Consider the following 24321-nt stretch of genomic DNA (forward strand, 5'->3'; position numbering starts at 1 on the left):
GTTCAGTGCCAGGGTTAGTGTTTGGGTCAAGGTCAGAATCAAAGGTCAAGGTCAAAGGTCAGGGCATGAGTGTCACTTAGTGTCAGTGTCAATGTGCTTTAGGTAAAAAAAACTAAATGCGCACTATTGTTTCTGGGCTGTAGTAATAAACAACAAATAACATACACATATATGGTATCGCTGCGATCGTCAAGAGCTGGACCTTTTTTTTTTGGGTTGTTCTTTGGTGGTAAGTAATGGTAGTAACAAGAAACACGCAGCTAAATAAAAAAAAAATACTATTTTGGGGCAGTTTTCCTTTGATAATAAAAAAAGTCAAAAGATATCCATTACCTTTCACCACCAAATGAAAGCCCAATTTATCCTGAAAAAAACAAGGTTTAATTCACCTGAATGTACACAGTAGCTGTAATGGGATGAACGGTTTTACTAACACGTGTCAAAGTTGTACAATTTGACTTAGGCTTTAATATTTGTTTTACCCTCAGGCATGAAGGGGTTAAGCATCAAAAAGAACAAAAATGAATCACTTTAGGTTTTCCGTGCATTTGGATTGGGGCACCAACTGGGGTTTGCAGTGCACCTAACCTCTGAACAAAGAGTTGTCCTCGGTAAACTGTTTTAACATGGGACTGTTCCTTTTTAGAGTTATTTGCAAGAAAGGCTAATAAACTGGTAAATGTAATGTACAGATCTGAACAAGTGACGTCACACATTGCTTAGCTCCCTGGTTGAGTTAAGATAGAAACATAGGAAAGTGACAGCAGAAAAAAGACCAAGTGGTCCGTCCAGTCTCCCCGTGTTTTCTTTTCTTTTTTTTTTAACTTATTTATGTTTTAGGTTTTTCTTTCTTTTTTTTTTTTTGTTACTTTTTTTTTTTGTCGGTGTTTACATGTTTGAAGCCATTTACTGTTGACTGGCTCACTACCTCTGCTGGAAGCCTATTCCAAGCATCAACTACCTCTTCAGTAAAATAATACTTTCTAAGATTAGTTTTGAACTTTCCTCCTGTCCGTTTGAGGTCATGTCCCCGTATTCTTCATTTTGGTTTCATATTTGTAAGGGAAAATGGAGCAGCCATTTCTAGATATAAATATGAAATACATTGGTATTGAATTAGATGGCCTAACAACCTATTTCCCTCTCCTGCTGGCTCAACATTTGGCATTTCTACTTCCAGTTCCTTAGCATTCACATCACCTATTGTTTACAAGATTATTATCACAGCCTTTGAAGACCTGTCAAACCCAAAGGACAATGGAAGTAACAATAACATTTGGATAACTATTCTCATCTCAATGAGTTACACCAAAGACACAGATGACTCTTCAAAGAAAGATCAGATAGCTGGGTACCACCCACTGTAGAGCATATAAATTGTATTAGAAAGCCCTAGTTAGATAGAGCATTTCTTTGAATCCAACACCATGTATTGTTCTGCTCTCCCTGCATGGAGGTCTAGCTACATGCTTGTATAATAAACATCTACTTTTCAATCCGGCTTCAGCAGTCAAAATGTTACTGAAACCCATGAGTTTTGGGTTTCCCCGTCAGGTACAGTGTTGCATGACCGCGCAATTGTCATTCAAAGTGTGACAGCACTGAAAGCTGAAAATTGGCCTGGATAGGAAGGGGGTAGAAGTGCCCTGTAGGCAGGAAGGGGGTAGAAGTGCCCGGTAGGCAGGAAGGGGGTAGAAGTGCCCTGCAGGCAGGAAGGGGGTAGAAGTGCCCTGCAGGCAGGAAGGGGGTAGAAGTGCCGGTAGGCAGGAAGGGGGTAGAAGTGCCCTGTAGGCAGGAAGGGGGTAGAAGTGCCCGGTAGGCAGGAAGGGGGTAGAAGTGCCCGGTAGGCAGGAAGGGGGTAGAAGTGTCCTGTAGGCAGGAAGGGGGTAGAAGTGCCCGGTAGGCAGGAAGGGGGTAGAAGTGCCCTGTAGGCAGGAAGGGGGTAGAAGTGCCCGGTAGGCAGGAAGGGGGTAGAAGTGCCCGGTAGGCAGGAAGGGGGTAGAAGTGCCCGGTAGGCAGGAAGGGGGTAGAAGTGTCCTGTAGGCAGGAAGGGGGTAGAAGTGCCCGGTAGGCAGGAAGGGGATAGAAGTGCCCTGTAGGCAGGAAGGGGGTAGAAGTGTCCTGTAGGCAGGAAGGGGGTAGAAGTGTCCTGTAGGCAGGAAGGGGGTAGAAGTGCCCTGTAGGCAGGAAGGGGGTAGAAGTGCCCGGTAGGCAGGAAGGGGGTAGAAGTGCCCGGTAGGCAGGAAGGGGGTAGAAGTGTCCTGTAGGCAGGAAGGGGGTAGAAGTGCCCGGTAGGCAGGAAGGGGGTAGAAGTGCCCTGTAGGCAGGAAGGGGGTAGAAGTGCCCGGTAGGCAGGAAGGGGGTAGAAGTGCCCGGTAGGCAGGAAGGGGGTAGAAGTGCCCGGTAGGCAGGAAGGGGGTAGAAGTGTCCTGTAGGCAGGAAGGGGGTAGAAGTGCCCGGTAGGCAGGAAGGGGGTAGAAGTGTCCGGTAGGCAGGAAGGGGATAGAAGTGCCCTGTAGGCAGGAAGGGGGTAGAAGTGTCCTGTAGGCAGGAAGGGGGTAGAAGTGTCCTGTAGGCAGGAAGGGGGTAGAAGTGCCCTGTAGGCAGGAAGGGGGTAGAAGTGCCCGGTAGGCAGGAAGGGGGTAGAAGTGCCCGGTAGGCAGGAAGGGGGTAGAAGTGTCCTGTAGGCAGGAAGGGGGTAGAAGTGCCCGGTAGGCAGGAAGGGGGTAGAAGTGCCCTGTAGGCAGGAAGGGGGTAGAAGTGCCCGGTAGGCAGGAAGGGGGTAGAAGTGTCCTGTAGGCAGGAAGGGGGTAGAAGTACCCTGTAGGCAGGAAGGGGGTAGAAGTGCCATGTAGGCAGGAAGGGGGTAGAAGTGCCCTGTAGTCAGGAAGGGGGTAGAAGTGCCCTGTATGCAGGAAGGGGGTAGAAGTGCCCTGTAGGCAGGAAGGGGGTAGAAGTGCCCTGTAGGCAGGAAGGGGGTAGAAGTGCCCTGTAGGCAAGTGGTTACGTTTGCAGTTTCTCCATCACATGACCCTCCAAAACGCCTCTTCTGGGAACAAAGACTGGTGATCCTACACTGCAGTCAGGGCTTGACAAAGACCTGCCATATGTTGGGATGTTATCACACTGCTGGAGTCTTCTAAGTCCACGGATCAGTTAGAGGGTGGTAGGGGGTTATAGGGTAGTGGACAAGGACATGGGTTTTAAAATAACATTCTTTAAGCCATGCAGAGAACTGATTTTCAGAGTGAAGAGGAAAGGCATATCCATGTATATATATATTTGTTTATAATGTTTACTTTGTCTCCTAGACAAAAATTACCTTCAAAATGTTCCTTATTACTGTATAAATGTCATAAAATAGGTATCACTTCTGCTGCTGTTGACCCTTTTTGAAAATAATTAGTTGCCTGACTGGAACAGTATGGAGATTTCGGATACGACAAGGTTCTTCATTAAAATATATTTAAAGCCAACATGTTGTATTTAGTTTTTATTGAGTAGGAAAGAGTTAAGACTCCTTTCAGGGCAAGTTTTCCCTTCCACTGAGAGGCTTTCCCTTCACTTTCTGTCCCATTCCTTCATGTTCCTGTTCTGTGAAAGGAAATCTTTCCAAAGTCAAGAAAACCATCTTTTAGACAGTAAATGGAATACTACAAGAAAGAACCCCTACCCACTTGCCTTCTGGACACTTATACCCCCTTCCTACCCAGGCCAATTCTCATCTTTCAGAGCTTTCGTACTTTGAATGACAATTGCACGGTCATGCAACACTGTATCCAAATGAAAGTTTTATCATTTTTTTCACACAAATAGAGATTTCCTTTGGTGGTATGTACTTGCCTCTGTGTGTTTTATTTTTTGCACTATAAACAAAAAAAAAGCAAAACATTTGAAAAAAAAGTTTGATTTTTTCTATTATAAAATTTTGCAAACAGGTAATTTTTCTCCTTCGCTGATATGCGTTTATGAGGCTACACTGATAGCACTTATGGTCACTGATAGGTGGCACTAATTGGCACTGATAGGTGGCACTGATGAGGTGGCACAGAGAGGCAGCACTGATGGGCACTGATAGGCGGCACTGATGAGGTGGCACTGATTATGGGTAGAGATGAGCGAATCGAAGTAGGCAAAGTGGAATTCGTTTCGAATAATAGCAAAATTTCGATTCGCGCCGAATCCGAAAATTAGCATACTTCGGATGCGTGAATCAAAATTTTTCCTAAAATGGCGGCGACATGTGCGGCGACGGAGCGGGGATGTCTGGGAAGGCGCGCAGACAAGGCGCGCTGACCCATAATGCATTCATTAATGACATGTGATCGCATTAGCCAATCAGCAGCCAGCCAGCCAGCCAGCACTGTGTAATGGTCGAGCTATAAATGGCGGCCATTTTAGAATTCTCCATTTGCCTCCAGTCATTCAAGAGAGGCAGACCTCTCTGTATTAGGGACAGAGTTAGGGACACAGAAAAGTTACTTGGGGACAGAGAAAGGTTACTTAGGGCCACAGAAACATTACTTAGGGACAGAGAAACGTTACTTAGGGCCACAGAAACGTTACTTAGGGACAGAGAAACGTTACTTAGGGCCACAGAAACGTTACTTAGGGACAGAGAAACATTACTTAGGGCCAGAGAAACGTTACTTAGGGCCAGAGAAACGTTACTTAGGGACAGAGAAACGTTACTTAGGGCCAGAGAAACGTTACTTAGGGCCACAGAAACGTTACTTAGGGCCACAGAATCGTTACTTAGGGCCACAGAATCGTTACTTAGGGCCACAGAAACGTTACTTAGGGCCACAGAATCGTTACTTAGGGCCACAGAAACGTTACTTAGGGCCACAGAAACGTTACTTAGGGCCACAGAATCATTACTTAGGGCCACAGAAACGTTACTTAGGGCCACAGAAACGTTACTTAGGGCCACAGAACCGTTACTTAGGGCCACAGAAACGTTACTCAGGGACAGACACAGAATTGTTACTCAGGGACAGACACAGAATTGTTACTGAGGGACACAGAATTGTTACTGAGGGACACAGAATTGTTACTCAGGGACAGACACAGAATTGTTACTCAGGGACAGACAGAATTGTTACTGAGGGACACAGAATTGTTACTGAGGGACACAGAATTGTTACTGAGGGACACAGAACTGTTACTCAGGGACACAGAACTGTTACTCAGGGACACAGAACTGTTACTCATGGACACAGAACTGTTACTCAGGGACAGACACAGAATTGTTACTGAGGGACACAGAATTGTTACTGAGGGACACAGAATTGTTACTCAGGGACACAGAATTGTTACTCAGGGACAGACACAGAATTGTTACTGAGGGACACAGAACTGTTACTCAGGGACACAGAACTGTTACTCAGGGACACAGAACTGTTACTCAGGGACACAGAACTGTTACTCAGGGACAGACACAGAATTGTTACTGAGGGACACAGAATTGTTACTGAGGGACACAGAATTGTTACTCAGAGACAGACACAGAATTGTTACTCAGGGACAGACACAGAATTGTTACTGGGGGACACAGAATTGTTACTGAGGGACACATAATTGTTACTGAGGGACACAGAACTGTTACTCAGGGACACAGAACTGTTACTCAGGGACACAGAACTGTTACTCAGGGACAGACACAGAATTGTTACTGAGGGACATAAAATTATTACTGAGGGACACAGAATTGTTACTGAGGGACAGACACAGAATTGTTACTGAGGGACACAGAATTGTTACTGAGGGACACAGAACTGTTACTCAGGGACACAGAACTGTTACTCAGGGACAGACACAGAATTGTTACTGAGGGACACAGAATTGTTACTGAGGGACACAGAATTGTTACTCAGGGACAGACACAGAATTGTTACTCAGGGACAGACACAGAATTGTTACTCAGGGACACAGAATTGTTACTCAGGGACACATAATTGTTACTGAGGGACACACAATTGTTACTGAGGGACACAGAATTGTTACTCAGGGACACAGAATTGTTACTCAGGGACACATAATTACTGAGGGACACAGAATTGTTACTCAGGGACACAGAATTGTTACTCAGGGACACAGAATTGTTACTCAGGGACAGACACAGAATTGTTACTGAGGGACACAGAATTGTTACTCAGGGACAGACACAGAATTGTTACTCAGTGACAGACACAGAATTGTTACTGAGGGACACAGAATTGTTACTGAGGGACACAGAATTGTTACTGAGGGACACAGAACTGTTACTCAGGGACACAGAACTGTTACTCAGGGACACAGAATTGTTACTCAGGGACACAGAACTGTTACTCAGGGACAGACACAGAATTGTTACTGAGGGACACAGAATTGTTACTCAGGGACACAGAATTGTTACTCAGGGACACAGAATTGTTACTCAGGGACACAGAATTACTGAGGGACACAGAATTGTTACTCAGGGACACAGAATTGTTACTCAGGGACACAGAATTGTTACTCAGGGACACAGAATTTTTACTCAGGGACAGACACAGAATTGTTACTGAGGGACACAGAATTGTTACTCAGGGACACAGAATTGTTACTCAGGGACACATAATTGTTACTCAGGGACAGACACAAAATTGTTACTGAGGGACACAGAATTGTTACTGAGGGACACAGAATTGTTACTCAGGGACACAGAATTGTTACTCAGGGACACAGAATTACTGAGGGACACAGAATTGTTACTCAGGGACACAGAATTGTTACTCAGGGACACAGAATTGTTACTCAGGGACACAGAATTGTTACTGAGGGACACAGAATTGTTACTCAGGGACAGACACAGAATTGTTACTCAGGGACACAGAACTGTTACTCAGGGACACAGAATTGTTACTGAGGGACACAGAATTGTTACTCAGGGACAGACACAGAATTGTTACTGAGGGACACAGAATTGTTACTGAGGGACAGACACAGAATTGTTACTCAGGGACAGACACAGAATTGTTACTGAGGGACACAGAACTGTTACTCAGGGACACAGAACTGTTACTCAAGGACACAGAATTGTTACTGAGGGACACAGAATTGTTACTGAGGGACCCAGAATTGTTACTCAGGGACAGACACAGAATTGTTACTGAGGGCCACAGAACCGTTACTTAGGGCCACAGAAACGTTACTCAGGGACACAGAATTGTTACTGAGGGCCACAGAACCGTTACTTAGGGACACAGAATTGTTACTCAGAGACAGACACAGAATTGTTACTCAGGGAGAGACACAGAATTGTTACTGAGGGACACAGAATTGTTACTGAGGGACACAGAACTGTTACTCAGGGACACAGAACTGTTACTCAGGGACAGACACAGAATTGTTACTGAGGGACACAGAATTGTTACTCAGGGACAGACACAGAATTGTTACTCAGGGACAGACACAGAATTGTTACTGAGGGACACAGAATTGTTACTGAGGGACACAGAATTGTTACTCAGGGACACATAATTGTTACTGAGGGACACAGAATTGTTACTCAGGGACACATAATTGTTACTCAGGGACAGACACATAATTGTTACTGAGGGACACATAATTGTTACTGAGGGACACAGAATTGTTACTCAGGGACACATAATTGTTACTCAGGGACAGACACATAATTGTTACTGAGGGACACATAATTGTTACTGAGGGACACAGGATTGTTACTCAGGGACACATAATTGTTACTCAGGGACACAGAATTGTTACTCAGGGACACAGAATTGTTACTCAGGGACAGACACAGAATTGTTACTGAGGGACACATAATTGTTACTCAGGGACAGACAAAGAATTGTTACTCAGGGACACAGAACTGTTACTCAGGGACACAGAATTGTTACTGAGGGACACAGAATTGTTACTCAGGGACAGACACAGAATTGTTACTGAGGGACACAGAATTGTTACTGAGGGACAGACACAGAATTGTTACTCAGGGACAGACACAGAATTGTTACTGAGGGACACAGAACTGTTACTCAGGGACACATAACTGTTACTCAGGGACACATAATTGTTACTGAGGGACACAGAATTGTTACTGAGGGACCCAGAATTGTTACTCAGGGACACAGAACCGTTACTTAGGGCCACAGAAACGTTACTCAGGGACACAGAATTGTTACTGAGGGCCACAGAACCGTTACTTAGGGACACAGAATTGTTACTCAGAGACAGACACAGAATTGTTACTCAGGGACAGACACAGCATTGTTACTGAGGGACACAGAATTGTTACTGAGGGACACAGAACTGTTACTCAGGGACACAGAACTGTTACTCAGGGACACAGAACTGTTACTCAGGGACAGACACAGAATTGTTACTGAGGGACACAGAATTGTTACTCAGGGACAGACACAGAATTGTTACTCAGGGACAGACACAGAATTGTTACTGAGGGACACAGAATTGTTACTCAGGGACACAGAATTGTTACTCAGCGACACAGAATTGTTACTCAGGGACACAGAATTGTTACTCAGGGACACAGAATTTCTGAGGGACACAGAATTGTTACTCAGGGACACAGAATTGATACTCAGGGACACAGAATTGTTACTCAGGGACAGACACAGAATTGTTACTGAGGGACACAGAATTGTTACTCAGGGACAGACACAAAATTGTTACTGAGGGACACAGAATTGTTACTGAGGGACACAGGATTGTTACTCAGGGACACAGAATTGTTACTCAGGGACACAGAATTGTTACTCAGGGACAGACACAGAATTGTTACTGAGGGACACAGAATTGTTACTCAGGGACAGACACAGAATTGTTACTCAGGGACACAGAACTGTTACTCAGGGACAGACACAGAATTGTTGCTCAGGGACAGACACAGAATTGTTACTGAGGGACACAGAACTGTTACTCAGGGACACATAACTGTTACTCAGGGACACAGAATTGTTACTGAGGGACACAGAATTGTTACTGAGGGACACAGAATTGTTACTCAGGGACAGACACAGAATTGTTACTGAGGGACACAGAACTGTTACTCAGGGACACAGAACTGTTACTCAGGGACACAGAACTGTTACTCAGGGACAGACACAGAATTGTTACTGAGGGACACAGAATTGTTACTGAGGGACACAGAATTGTTACTGAGGGACACAGCATTGTTACTCAGGGACACAGCATTGTTACTCAGGGACACAGCATTGTTACTCAGGGACAGACACAGAATTGTTACTGAGGGACACAGAATTGTTACTCAGGGACACAGAATTGTTACTGAGGGACACAGAATTGTTACTCAGGGACAGACACAGAATTGTTACTCAGAGACAGACACAGAATTTTTACTGAGGGACACAGAATTGTTACTGAGGGACACAGAATTGTTACTGAGGGACACAGAAGTGTTACTGAGGGACACATAATTGTTACTCAGGGACACAGAATTGTTACTCAGGGACAGACACAGAATTGTTACTCAGGGACACAGAATTGTTACTCAGGGACACATAATCGTTGAATTAAAGAGTATGTCAGACAACATGCAGAGGAGTGGCAGAGGAGGCAATGTTTTAGGAGCGAGCAGACGTGGCAGTAGAGGAAGGGGTCGAGGCAGCACTAGTCGCAGCCAGAGGCCAGTGCTCCCGGTGTCATCCAGCGGTCGTGTCTCCACCGACAACCCTGCCGTCATCGATTGGTTGGCTCGGTCATCTTCCTCTTCCCAGGTCACCTCTGACACCTACAGCCAACGGTTGGTGTGTACGTCAGACACAACCGTTAGTTGGCATTGCCCGGGAACAAGCCCACTGAAATCACGTGTCCTCTACCTGCCCCTGTCCTTTGCTGTTCCCTCACCAAGCGAAGTATTGCATGCTGTGGGCTCAGCCCCACTGTACAGTGAGGAAGAGCTAACAGAGGGAGGTCAGGAACGGGGGGAGACATCCGCCTCTTCAGCAGCCAGGCGAAGAAGTACTGGCGAGGAGAGTGGCTCGGTAGCCGTTCTAGAGACAGGTCTGTCTCCTGACCCAGACGCAGCCGAGGGGGCTAGTAGTGAGGCGGAGACCCTACTTGATGATGAGGAGGTTGATCGCACTTGGCAGCCTCGTCGTCATCAGGCAATTTCTTCCGCATCATCAGGAGAAGAGGGTGCCAGCTTGGCAGCGAGCAAAACAGTCGGTGGGTTGCCCAGGAGGCAGCAGGGTCGCAGCAGTGTCAGTGGAGGCAAACGGCCACAGAGTAGAGCACCAGCTCCACTGCAGCCTACCACCACGGCCAGTAGTGGTGCCGGTGTGCACGGAGGAAGTAGCAGTCAGCCAGTGAGGAGTAGCGGGGGCAAAGTTTCCTACTCGGCGGTGTGGCAATTTTTCGTCAATCCGCCCGAGGAAGTAAACGCAGCCGTATGTCGACTATGTGGCCAGAAAGTCAAGCGTGGCCAGGGGGCCCATGTTGGGACTACAGCGTTGCGTCAGCATATGCAGCGTCGCCATTTGGTGGCCTGGGAAAACCGTGATAAAGATACGGCGGTTCTGCCTGCCCCAGCCCCCGCTCCATCACCCGCTCCGTTACTTGCTCCGTCACCCGACGTCAATCGCCCTCTATCAGCCAGTCAAGGCTCCAACACCTCTGCTGAGGGGAGTTGTTCCGCTCGTTCAGATGCTCCTTCTCCTGCTACTCCTCTTCACGGATTCCGTCAGCAGTCTTTTTTGGAATATGTTTCCAAGAGACAACAGTTTGCGAGCACGCACCCGACGGTGCAAAAGCTGAACGTCCTCCTGTCCAAGTTGCTGGTGCTGCAGTCCCTCCCTTTCCAACTGGTGGACTCAGCACCTTTCCGAGAAATGATGGCTTGTGCCGCGCCGCGGTGGAGAGTGCCAAGCCGGCATTTCTTCGCCAAAAAGGCAGTGCCAGCCCTGCATTCACATGTAGAAGAGATGGTGGGCCAGTCTTTGAGCATGTCAGTCTCTGCCAAAGTGCACGGCAGCACCGACGTGTGGAGCTGTAACTACGGTCAGGGACAGTACATGTCATTTACGGCCCACTGGGTGAACGTGGTGCCGGCACAGCCGCACCAGCAACTTGGACAGGTCACGACGCTTTTGCCTCCACGTTTGCACGTCCTTGGTCCAGCAAACATGTCCGCCTCTACCACCTCTTCTTCCGCCGTGTCCTCAGCCGCCACCCCCGTGCCAAGTCCCATTACCCGACCGGCATATCACATGTGCAGGGCGCAACGGTGTCACGCTGTGCTGCACCTGGTATGCCTTGGCGAACGTAGTCACACAGGGGAGCAACTTCTGAGTGTAATGAACAGAGAAATCGACAGATGGCTGTCTCCGCGCAAACTGAAAATCGGAACCATGTTGACCGACAACGGAAAGAACATGGTGTCTGCTCTGCGTCAAGGAAGGTTTTGCCATGCGCCATGCATGGCTCACGTGTTCAATCTGGTTGTCAAGCGGTTCCTAAAATCCACCATCCCACTGCAAGACATCCTTAAAATGTCACGTAAACTTTGCATGCATTTCAGCCATTCCTACACCGCAAAGCACACCCTCATTGAGCTGCAGCGGCAGAACGGAATTCCACAGCATCGCCTGATCTGCGACGTTGCAACAAGGTGGAATTCAACCCTACACATGTTAGACCGCCTTTACGAACAGCGAAAGGCCATCACCGATTTCCTGATGTTACAAGCGGATAAAGGTACTCCCCTGTGTAACTTCGATGTCAGCCATTGGCAGCTCATGCGTGACACCTGCCGCTTGCTCAGGCCCTTTGAGGAGGCCACGCTATTCGTGAGTCGGCAGGACTATGGGATGAACGACGTCATTCCTCTGTTGCACGTCCTGGAACAAATGTTGTTAACAATGGCTGGTCAGGGTGCGGTAGACGTGGCGCACAGATCTCAACGCCACATGACCCCTGTGGGGGCAGGACAGGAAGAAGAGGAGGAGGTAGAGGAGGACATTTGTGCTCAGGAATTATTGAGTGAAATGGGTGGTTTTTCCACTCAGCGGACAGGAGTGGAGGAGCAGGAGCATCTGGTAGAGGAGGAGGAGGAGGAGACAGAGGACCCAGACGCACCGTGGCAGTATGCTGTGGAGATGGAGGCAGGGAGTCCCTCGCATTCCTTGGCACAAATGGCCCATAGCATGCTCGGTTGCTTGTGTAGCGACAGCCGAATAATAACCATCAGACAGAGGGATGACTTTTGGCTGTCCACCTTGTTGGACCCTCGCTACCGTTCCAAAATGGTGGCCTTTTTCACACCTGCTGAGAGGGAGGCCAAAATTACGTACTATAAAAACCACCTATGTAGTCAATTGGTCTCTGCCTTTCTGCGCCAACGTCCATCCTCAGACACTGTGGGCCCTGTGCGCTCGTGTTCCGCTGCCATGGCAGCAGGGGAGGGGTGGGGTGGTAGGAGCAGTGGCAGCTCCACCAGCAGCGGCTGCCTCAGTCTGCAGTCGATGATGAGTAGCTTTCTTCACCAGCGCAGTGAGGAAACTACTAACCAGCCGCAGCAGCAGCAGCAGCAGCAGCATCAGGTGGACCTGGAGCAGGAGCTCAAACAACAGGCTTGGACCTACTTGGACAGCACCCTGCCAACCGAGGTAGACAATCCCCTTGACTACTGGGCAACAAAACTTGACCTTTGGCCCCAACTAGCTGAATTTGCCCTTGAAAGGCTGTCATGCCCGGCCAGCAGCGTGGCATCGGAACGCGTGTTTAGTGCGGCAGGAGGTATTGTAACTCCGCGGAGGACACGACTGTCCACCCAAAGTGTGGAGAGACTCACGTTTGTGAAAATGAATCAGGCGTGGATTAGTCTGGATTTCAAACCACCAGTTCCTGACACAACTGACTAAATCGGCCATGAATCATGCCCCAAACATGTGCCACTTTCAGGTCTCCTCACACTGCTGCTGTGTTCCATTTTGTCATAGGGTGCTGGCAGATTACGGGCCTCCCATAGCTGCAGCCAGGCCCCTAATCTGCCATGGGCCCCCGTACCGCCTCCTCACGCTACTGCCAGGTCCACAGTGTGTCATGCCATGTGCCACTTTCAGGTCTCCTCACACTGCTGGTGTGTTCCATTTTGTCATAGGATGCTGGCAGATTACGGGCCTCACATTGCTGCGGCCAGGCCCCTAATCTGCCATGGGCCCCTGTACCGCCTCCTCACGCTGCTGCCAGGTCCACAGTGTGTCATGGGTCCCTGTACCGCCTCCCATTGCTGCTGTCTCCAACGCCACACTCTGCCATGTGCCACTTTCAGGTCTCCTCACACTGCTGGTGTGTTCCATTTTGTCATAGGGTGCTGGCAGATTACGGGCCTCCCATAGCTGTTGCCAGGCCCCTAATCTGCCATGGGCCCCCGTACCGCCTCCTCACGCTACTGCCAGGTCCACAGTGTCATGCCATGTGCCACTTTCAGGTCTCCTCACACTGCTGCTGTGTTCCATTTTGTCATAGGGTGCTGGCAGATTACGGGCCTCACATTGCTGCGGCCAGGCCCCTAATCTGCCATGGGCCCCTGTACCGCCTCCTCACGCTGCTGACAGGTCCACAGTGTGTCATGGGTCCCTGTACCGCCTCCCATTGCTGCTGTCTCCAACGCCACACTCTGCCATGTGCCACTTTCAGGTCTCCTCACACTGCTGGTGTGTTTCATTTTGTCATAGGATGCTGGCAGATTACGGGCCTCACATTGCTGCGGCCAGGCCCCTAATCTGCCATGGGCCCCTGTACCGCCTCCTCACGCTGCTGCCAGGTCCACAGTGTGTCCTGGGTCCCTGTACCGCCTCCCATTGCTGCTGTCTCCAACGCCACACTCTGCCATGTGCCACTTTCAGGTCTCCTCACACTGCTGGTGTGTTCCATTTTGTCATAGGGTGCTGGCAGATTACGGGCCTCCCATAGCTGCTGCCAGGCCCCTAATCTGCCATGGGCCCCCGTACCGCCTCCTCACGCTACTGCCAGGTCCACAGTGTCATGCCATGTGCCACTTTCAGGTCTCCTCACACTGCTGGTGTGTTCCATTTTGTCATAGGGTGCTGGCAGATTACGGGCCTCCCATAGCTGCTGCCAGGCCCCTAATCTGCCATGGGCCCCCGTACCGCCTCCTCACGCTACTGCCAGGTCCACAGTGTCATGCCATGTGCCACTTTCAGGTCTCCTCACACTGCTGGTGTGTTCCATTTTGTCATAGGGTGCTGGCAGATTACGGGCCTCCCATAGCTGCTGCCAGGCCCCTAATCTGCCATGGGCCCCTGTACCGCCTCCTCACACTGCTGCCAGGTCCACAGTGTGTCATGGGTCCCTGTACGGCCTCCCATTGCTGCTGTCTCCAACGCCACACTCTGCCATGTGCCACTTTCAGGTCTCCTCACACTGCTGGTGTGTTCCATTTTGTCATAGGGTGCTGGCAGATTACGGGCCTCCCATAGCTGCTGCCAGGCCCCTAATCTGCCATGGGCCCCCGTACCGCCTCCCCACGCTACTGCCAGGTCCACAGTGTCATGCCATGTGCCACTTTCAGGTCTCCTCACACTGCTGCTGTGTTCCATTTTGTCATAGAGTGCTGGCATATTACGGGACTCACATTGCTGCGGCCAGGCCCCTAATCTGCCATGGGCCCCTGTACTGCCTCCTCACGCTGCTGCCAGGTCCACAGTGTGTCATGGGTCCCTGTACGGCCTCCCATTGCTGCTGTCTCCAATGCCACACTCTGCCATGTGCCACTTTCAGGTCTCCTCACACTGCTGGTGTGTTCCATTTTGTCATAGGGTGCTGGCAGATTACGGGCCTCCCATAGCTGCTGCCAGGCCCCTAATCTGCCATGGGCCCCTGTACCGCCTCCTCACGCTGCTGCAAGGTCCACAGTGTGTCATGGGTCCCTGTACGGCCTCCCATTGCTGCTGTCTCCATCGCCACACTCTGCCATGTGCCACTTTCAGGTCTCCTCACACTCCTGCTGGGTTCCATTTTGTCATAGGATGCTGGCAGATTACAGGCCTCCCATAGCTGCTGCCAGGCCCCTAATCTGCCATGGGCCCCTGTACCGCCTCCTCACGCTGCTGCCAGGTCCACAGTGTGTCATGCCATGTGCCACTTTCAGGTGTCCTCACACTCCTGCTGGATTCCATTTTGTCATAGGATGCTGGCAGATTACGGGCGTCTCCCATTGCTGCGGCCAGGCCCCTAATGTGCCATGGGCCTCTGTACCGCCTCCTCATGCTGCTGCCAGGTCCACAGTGTGTCATGCCATGTGCCACTTTCAGGTGTCCTCACACTCCTGCTGGATTCCATTTTGTCATAGGATGCTGGCAGATTACGGGCGTCTCCCATTGCTGCGGCCAGGCCCCTAATGTGCCATGGGCCCCTGTACCGCCTCCTCATGCTGCTGCCAGGTCCACAGTGTGTCATGCCATGTGCCACTTTCAGGTGTCCTCACACTCCTGCTGGATTCCATTTTGTCATAGGATGCTGGCAGATTACGGGCGTCTCCCATTGCTGCGGCCAGGCCCCTAATGTGCCATGGGCCCCTGTACCGCCTCCTCATGCTGCTGCCAGGTCCACAGTGTGTCATGCCATGTGCCACTTTCAGGTGTCCTCACACTCCTGCTGGATTCCATTTTTTCATAGGATGCTGGCAGATTACGGGCGTCTCCCATTGCTGCGGCCAGGCCCCTAATGTGCCATGGGCCCCTGTACCGCCTCCTCATGCTGCTGCCAGGTCCACAGTGTGTCATGCCATGTGCCACTTTCAGGTGTCCTCACACTCCTGCTAGATTCTATTTTGTCATAGGATGCTGGCAGATTACGGGCGTCTCCCATTGCTGCGGCCATTCCCCTAATGTGCCATGGGCCCCTGTACCGCCTCCTCATGCTGCTGCCAGGTCCACAGTGTGTCATGCCATGTGCCACTTTCAGGTCTCCTCACACTGCTGCTGTGTTCCATTTTGTCATAGAGTGCTGGCATATTACGGGACTCACATTGCTGCGGCCAGGCCCCTAATCTGCCATGGGCCCCTGTACTGCCTCCTCACGCTGCTGCCAGGTCCACAGTGTGTCATGGGTCCCTGTACGGCCTCCCATTGCTGCTGTCTCCATCGCCACACTCTGCCATGTGCCACTTTCAGGTCTCCTCACACTCCTGCTGGGTTCCATTTTGTCACAGGATGCTGGCAGATTACGTGCCTCCCATTGCTGCGGCCAGGCCCCTAATCTGCCATGGGCCCCTGTACCGCCTCCTCACGCTGCTGCCAGGTCCACAGTGTGTCATGGGTCCCTGTACCGCCTCCCATTGCTGCTGTCTCCATCGCCACACTCTGCCATGTGCCACTTTCAGGTCTCCTCACACTCCTGCTGGATTCCATTTTGTCACAGGATGCTGGCAGATTACGGGCGTCTCCCATTGCTGTGGCCAGGCCCCTAATGTGCCATGGGCCCCTGTACCGCCTCCTCATGCTGCTGCCAGGTCCACAGTGTGTCATGCCATGTGCCACTTTCAGGTCTCCTCACACTCCTGCTGGATTCCATTTTGTCATAGGATGCTGGCAGATTACGGGCGTCTCCCATTGCTGCGGCCATGCCTCTAATGTGCCATGGGCCCCTGTACCGCCTCCTCATGCTGCTGCCAGGTCCACAGTGTGTCATGCCATGTGCCACTTTCAGGTCTCCTCACACTCCTGCTGGATTCCATTTTGTCATAGGATGCTGGCAGATTACGGGCCTCACATTGCTGCGGCCAGGCCCCTAATGTGCCATGGGCCCCTGTATCGCCTCCTCACGCTGCTGCCAGGTCCACAGTGTGTCATGGGTCCCTGTACCGCCTCCCATTGCTGCTGTCTCCATCGCCACACTCTGCCATGTGCCCCTTTAAGTTCTCCTCACACTCCTGCTGGGTTCCATTTTGTCATAGGATGCTGGCAGATTACGTGCCTCCCATTGCTGCGGCCAGGCCCCTAATGTGCCATGGGCCCCTGTATCGCCTCCTCACGCTGCTGCCAGGTCCACAGTGTGTCATGGGTCCCTGTACCGCCTCCCATTGCTGCTGTCTCCATCGCCACACTCTGCCATGTGCCACTTTCAGGTCTCCTCACACTCCTGCTGGATTTCATTTTGTCATAGGATGCTGACAGATTACGGGCCTCACATTGCTGCGGCCAGGCCCCTAATCTGCCATGGGCCCCTTTACCGCCTCCTCATGCTGCTGCCAGGTCCACAGTGTGTCATGCCATGTGCCACTTTCAGGTGTCCTCACACTGCTGCTGGGTTCCATTTTGTCATAGGATGCTGGCAGATTACGGGCCTCCCATAGCTGCTGCCAGGCCCCTAATCTGCCATGGGCCCCTGTACCGCCTCCTCACGCTGCTGCCAGGTCCACAGTGTCTCATGGGTCCCTGTACGGCCTCCCATTGCTGCTGTCTCCGTCGCCACACTCTGCCATGTGCCACTTTCAGGTCTCCTCACACTGCTGGTGTGTTCCATTTTGTCATAGGGTGCTGGCAGATTATGGGCCTCCCATAGCTGCTGCCAGGCCCCTAATCTGCCATGGGCCCCTGTACCGCCTCCTCATGCTGCTGCCAGGTCCACAGTGTGTCATGCCATGTGCCACTTTCAGGTGTCCTCACACTGCTGCTGGGTTCCATTTTGTCATAGGGTGCTGGCAGATTACGGGCCTCACATTGCTGCGGCCAGGCCCCTAATCTGCCATGGGCCCCTGTACCGCCTCCTCACGCTGCTGCCAGGTCCACAGTGTCTCATGGGTCCCTGTACGGCCTCCCATTGCTGCTGTCTCCATCGCCACACTCTGCCATGTGCCACTTTCAGGTGTCCTCACACTGCTGCTGGGTTCCATTTTGTCATAGGGTGCTGGCAGATTACGGGCCTCACATTGCTGCGGCCAGGCCCCTAATCTGCCATGGGCCCCTGTACCGACTCATGCTGTGACGTTGCAACAAGGTGGAATTCAACCCTACATATGTTAGACCGCCTTTACGAACAGCGAAAGGCCATCACCGATTTCCTATTGTTACAAGCGGATAAAGGTACTCCCCTGTGTAACTTAGATGTCAGCCATTGGCAGCTCATGCGTGACACCTGCCGCTTGCTCAGGCCCTTTGAGGAGGCCACGCTATTCGTGAGTCGGCAGGACTATGGGATGAACGACGTCATTCCTCTGTTGCACGTCCTGGAACAAATGCTGTTAACAATGGCTGGTCAGGGTGCGGTAGACGTGGCGCACAGATCTCAACGCCACATGACCCCTGTGGGGGCAGGACAGGAAGAAGAGGAGGAGGTAGAGGAGGACATTGGTGCTCAGGAATTATTGAGTGAAATGGGTGGTTTTTCCACTCAGCGGACAGGAGTGGAGGAGCAGGAGCATCTGGTAGAGGAGGAGGAGACAGAGGACCCAGACGCACCGTGGCAGTATGCTGTGGAGATGGAGGCAGGGAGTCCCTCGCATTCCTTGGCACAAATGGCCCATAGCATGCTCGGTTGCTTGCGTAGCGACAGCCGAATAATAACCATCAGACAGAGGGATGACTTTTGGCTGTCCACCTTGTTGGACCCTCGCTACCGTTCCAAAATGGTGGCCTTTTTCACACCTGCTGAGAGGGAGGCCAAAATTACGTACTATAAAAACCACCTATGTAGTCAGTTGGTCTCTGCCTTTCTGCGCCAACGTCCATCCTCAGACACTGTGGGCCCTGTGCGCTCGCGTTCCGCTGCCATGGCAGCAGGGGAGGGGTGGGGTGGTAGGAGCAGTGGCAGCTCCACCAGCAGCGTGGGTCCCTGTACGGCCTCCCATTGCTGCTGTCTCCATCGCCACACTCTGCCATGTGCCACTTTCAGGTCTCCTCACACTGCTGGTGGGTTCCATTTTGTCATAGGGTGCTGTATGGCCTCCCATTGCTGCTGCCTCCACCGCCACACTGTGGCTCCACACTCTGGTTTTGGCCTCGTGACTGGCCAAATGAGTGAAGTGTGCGGTGATTCTAAGATCGACGGCACTCCTCTGCATGTCATACTGACTGACAGTATTATTTCTCTTCCCCAGCAGACTCCAAGGGCATTTAAATTAAAGGTACAGTGTTCTGCACTAATATAAAGGCTTTCTGAAGCCTAGAAACACCCTTTTTATAAGTTAAAATCGCAGCGAATATATTCTACTCAAATCAAATTTTTTTCACGAATTCGCCGAATCAGTCGAATCAAATTTTTGAATACTTCGCTCATCTCTAATTATGGGCACTGATAGGCGGCACTGATTATGGGCACTGATAGGCAGCATTGATGGGTGACACTGACTGGTGGCACTGACTGGTGGCACTGCAGGGCACTGCTGGGTGGCACTGATGGGTGGCATTGCTGTGCAGCACTGATGGGCACAGGTGGGTGGCACTGATGGGCACTTGTAGGTGGCACTGCTGGGCACTGATCATTAGGGCACTGATCATCAGTGTCCTGATGATCGGTGCTGATCCCTCCTCTGACAATTGCCAGTTATCGGCAGTAGCGCAAGGAAAGTGCAGCCGATAACCGGCAACTGCATTTCCCGGTTATCTGCTGTGTCATTGGACACAACTGATCACGTGGTAAAAGGCCGCTGTGATTGGCCCTTTACCACATCACATAATCAGCTGTGTCTGTAGGATGTGTTCTGGGAGGACATCATATGATGCCCTCCCAGAACTGGCCGGCTGCAGTGAAGCCATCATTTGGCTATCTGCGGTCAGCAAGTGGTTAAAGAAGAGGAGTTTTTTTAATGGCTGGGAGATGGAGGGCGATATGTGTGTGGGGTGGTACATTTGCTCACTTAGGGGCTTACAATACACTCACTGGCAACTTTATTAGGTCCACCTGTTCAATTGATTGGTAACACAAATTGTTAATCAGCCAATCACATGGAAGGAAATCAATGCATTTAGGCATCTTGGCACGGTGAGGACAACTTGATGAAGTTCAAACCGAGCATTAGAGTGGGGAAGGAAGGGGATTTAAGTGACTTTGAACGTGGCAGGACTGATCTGAGTATTTTAAAAACTGCTGATCTACTGGGATATTCACGCACAACCATCTCTAGGGTTTACAGAGAATGGTCCAAAAAAGGGAAAATATCCAGTGAGCGGCAGTTGTGTGGAGGAAAATGCCAGGTCAGAAAAGAGTGGGTAGACTGGTTCAAGATGATAGAAAGGCAACAGTAACTCATGTCAATATGGACCAAAATCTGTGGAATGTTTCCGACACCTTGTTGAATCCATGCCATGAAGAATGAAGGCAAAAAGGGGTCCAACCCGGGACTAGCAAGGTGTGCCTCATTAAGTGGCCAGTGAGTGTATATCTAAAGGCTAAATGCTTGTCTTCACTTTGGATAGGGAAAGGGATATTACAATCCCTATGAGTTTTTTTTCCATCTGTTTCCTAATAAGGAGATTTCCCTTCACTTCCTCTTCTGTAGATGAAAAAGGATGTTAGAGGAAAAGTCTACAAAGTGAGGGAAAACCCTTCTTAGACATCTGTCACCAGACCAGGGGTCCCCAATGGAAAATGTACCCTATTCTTTTGACAACAACTCCAAAGTTTTGGATTTTCCCACATTTTCTGTCCTAGTGACACCAGTTATCAGGACGAATGGATAATAAATATCCTTCATAGTGTGACATCAGATAAAACCTGACAGAGACTAACCCCTTACCACTCCAGTGGCATTTTTTAGTGCCCTTACCTTGAACTTTTGTAAAAATCTGTTCAAGCTTTCTTTCCTTGTTACTGGAAGTCAGAAGAGGAGAATTCTCAATATCTCCACTGTTATAGGTCCTATTATCGTTGTCACTGAACAAGAACAAGGCGTCGGCCAGTTTGAGAATACTGGGCTGTTGTTCCAGGATTTGGCTCTTTGCATCTTCGGGGTCATCCACATTATCAATCACCACAATGACATTGCTCTTTCCTGAGAAAAAAAAGGAAGTCCATGAAAAAAAAAACATATATTGTTAATTTATGATTACATTATGAAATGCAGTAATTGTAAAATAAATGGTCATGAAGCTATAAAACTGAGTTTCTTTTTCCTGCAGATGTCAACTTGGCTCCAAGATATGAAAATGAAATCTAAAGAAACAGCTAAACACACAGTAGGGAATGATATGCTATGTAGCTAAAAGTGTGTGGACACCTGACCATCACACCGATATGATATGGTGGACATCCATTCCAACCTGCCCTTCCTCAGTCCTTGCTGGTACAATGGCCTCTTCTCTTCTGGGAAGAATTTCCACAAGATATTGAAGGGTGTCTGTGGGAATTTGTCCCATTTGCGAGTTCAGGTACTAATGTTGGATAAAAGACCAGGCTCACAATCAGCATTCCAATTCATCACAAAGGTGTTCAGTAGGGCACAGCTCTGTAGAGGACACTTGAGTTCCTTCACACCGAGGCCAAACTATATCTTTATGGAGTTGGCTTTGTACACAGGAGCATCGTTATGGTGGAACAGAAAAGAGTCTCCACCAAACTGGTACCCCAAGGTTGGAAGACCACGGTTAGCAACAATGACGTTCATGCTGCAGTAACAACACCCTCACTGGGAACACCTGAACCCATTCGGAGGTGGTGGTGGTTTTGTGTGTGGGGGGGGGGGCTAGATTCTTTTGGTAACAAACGTGGGTGTGATGGTTCAGGCATCCACATCATTTTTTCTTAGGCCTAAACTATCAGTAAATAAATACATACACTCAAAGCGTAATGTGTTACAAGCAGTAAGTATGAGGTTTATCTCACCTAACATTTGATGGAGATACAATAGTTCCTTATCATACAAAGAGTCAGTGACACCGATGAGATTCAATCTTCCACGATTTTTGGTGTGGTACAAGATGGCAAATGTGCAATTTCTGACCTTCTTTTGGAATTCTGAAAAGTCGTTAGATATATAACAATGATTCACAGATTGCAGTAGTGAAGAATCCTGCAAAGACTGACTTAACCACTGATAGCAGCTTCGGTCATCTCTGGAGAAGATTCCCAGCATGCCCTTCTCATCACACATCTTCAGTCCAAAGAGACTTCCTGAAACATAGAGTTCAGCATCAACCCCAAAATTGGTAATGGAAAATTACATTATCATCCAACCTACATAAGGGGGGAGATTTACTAACACTGGAGCACTCAAAATCTGGTGCAGCTGTGCATGTTAGCCAATCAGCATCTAACTTCAATTTGTCCAATTAAGCTATGCCAAAAAAAATCCTGGAAGCTGACTGCAGTGCCGAGACAAGGCCATCTGGAGCCCAGGGTGAATGTGCCAAACTGCGCCCCCTATGAAAAATAACAAACGAGCACTAATCTGCTTACCCCCTACACATAAATGTCCCCTCCTCCCAGAACAAATCAACCCCCCCTTCTGGAAGCCCTCCCTCCCAGAACAAATCTTTCCCCCCCTCAGAGGTCAAACCCTGCAGCATGAATGCCCCCCAAAAAAAAAATCACCCCTCCTAGCACAAATCCTCTACCCCTCAAATATTCCCTCCATGCACAAATTCTCAAAACTCAAAATCCCCCTCCCCCTCACAGCACAAATTCCCCCCTCCAATCCCCCTCCTAGCACAAATACCCCCCAATCATTCCTACTAGCACAAACCCCCAAATAGAATTTCCCCTCCTAGCACAAATCCCCCCCTCCTAACACAAATCACCTTCCCCATCCCCCCTTCCAACACAAATTCCCCCAAACTACTATTCCTAGCACCCCCCAAATTTCCCCTCCTAGAACAATTCTTACCCTCTACCGCCTCCAAAATCACTCCTCCCACAAATCCCCTCTTCCAATCTCCTTATGGCTCCCCTCTACCTCACATACAGTCAGGTCCATAAATATTGGGACATGGACACAATTCTAACATTTTTGGCTCTATACACCACCACAATGGATTTGAAATGACAGGAACAAGATGTGCTTTAACTGCAGACTGTCAGCTTTAATTTGAGGGTATTTACATCCAAATCAGGTGAACGGTGTAGGAATTACAACAGTTTGCATATGTGCTTCCCACTTGTTAAGGGACCAAAAGTAATGGGACAATTGGCTTCTCAGCTGTTCCATGGCCAGGTGTGTGTTATTCCCTCATTATCCCAATTACAATGAGCAGATAAAAGGTCCAGAGTTCATTTCAAGTGTGCTATTTGCATTTGGAATCTGTTGCTGTCAACTCTCAAGATGAGATCCAAAGAGCTGTCACTATCAGTGAAGCCATCATTAGGCTGAAAAAACAAAACAAACCCATCAGAGAGATAGCAAAAACATTAGGCGTGGCCAAAACAACTGTTTGGAACATTCTTAAAAAGAAGGAATGCATCGGTGAGCTCAGCAACACCAAAAGACCCCGAAGACCACGGAAAACAACTGTGGTGACCGAAGAATTCTTTCCCTGGTGAAGAAAACACCCTTCACAACAGTTGGCCGGATCAAGAACACTCTCCAGGAGGTAGGTGTATGTGTGTCAAAGTCACCAATCAAGAGAAGACTTCACCAGAGTGAATACAGAGGGTTCACCACAAGATGGAAACCATTGGTGAGCCTCAAACACAGGAAGGCCAGATTAAAGTTTGCGAACGACATGTAAAAAAGCCTTCACAGTTCTGGAACAACATCCTATGGACAGATGAGACCGACATCAACTTGTACCAGAGTGATGGGAAGAGAAGAGTATGGAGAAGGAAAGGAACTGCTCATGATCCTAAGATACCACCTCATCTGTGAAGCATGGTGGTGGTAGTGTCATGGCGTGGGCATGTATGGCTGCCAATGGAACTGCTTCTCTTGTATTTATTGATGATGTGACGGCTGACAGAAGCAGCCGGATGAATTGTGAAGTGTTTCGGGAATATTATCGGCTCATATTCAGCCAAATGCTTCACAACTCATTGGACGCTTCACAGTGCAGATGGACAATGACCCAAAGCAGACTGCAAAAGCAACCAAAGAAGTGGAATGTTCTGCAATGTCCAAGTCCATCACCTGACCTGAATCCGATTGAGCATTTCACTTGCTGAAGACAAAACTGAAGGGAAAACGCCCCAAGAACAAGCAGGAACTGAAGACAGTTGCAGTAGAGGCCTGGCAGAGCATCACCAGGGATGAAACCCAGCGTCTGGTGATGTCTATGCGTTCCAGACTGCAGGCTGTAATTGACTGCAAAGGATTTGCAACCAAGTATTAAAAAGTGAAAGTTTGATTTATGATTATTATTCTGTCCCATTATTTTTGGTCCCTTAACAAGTGGGAGGCACATATGC

The 24321-nt window shown here is 49.6% G+C and overlaps 1 protein-coding gene across 1 annotated transcript in view; it reads right to left on the reverse strand.

The window, feature by feature from the left end:
* LOC149457608 (uncharacterized) overlaps positions 1-24321 on the reverse strand; it is a 51050-nt gene that overhangs the window by 23934 nt on the left and 2795 nt on the right. The window contains exons 2-3 of the mRNA XM_089683461.1: positions 21808-22095; positions 20753-20977 (exon numbers count right to left, since the gene is read on the reverse strand). Coding sequence (XP_089539587.1) covers positions 20753-20977; positions 21808-22075 — 493 coding nt within the window. The 5' untranslated portion in view covers positions 22076-22095. The remainder of the gene's footprint in view (positions 1-20752; positions 20978-21807; positions 22096-24321) is intronic.

Source organism: Staurois parvus, unplaced genomic scaffold, assembly GCF_062004578.1.
Source record: "Staurois parvus isolate SC_StPar_1 unplaced genomic scaffold, SC_StPar_1.0 ptg000311l, whole genome shotgun sequence".
NCBI lineage: Eukaryota > Metazoa > Chordata > Amphibia > Anura > Ranidae > Staurois > Staurois parvus.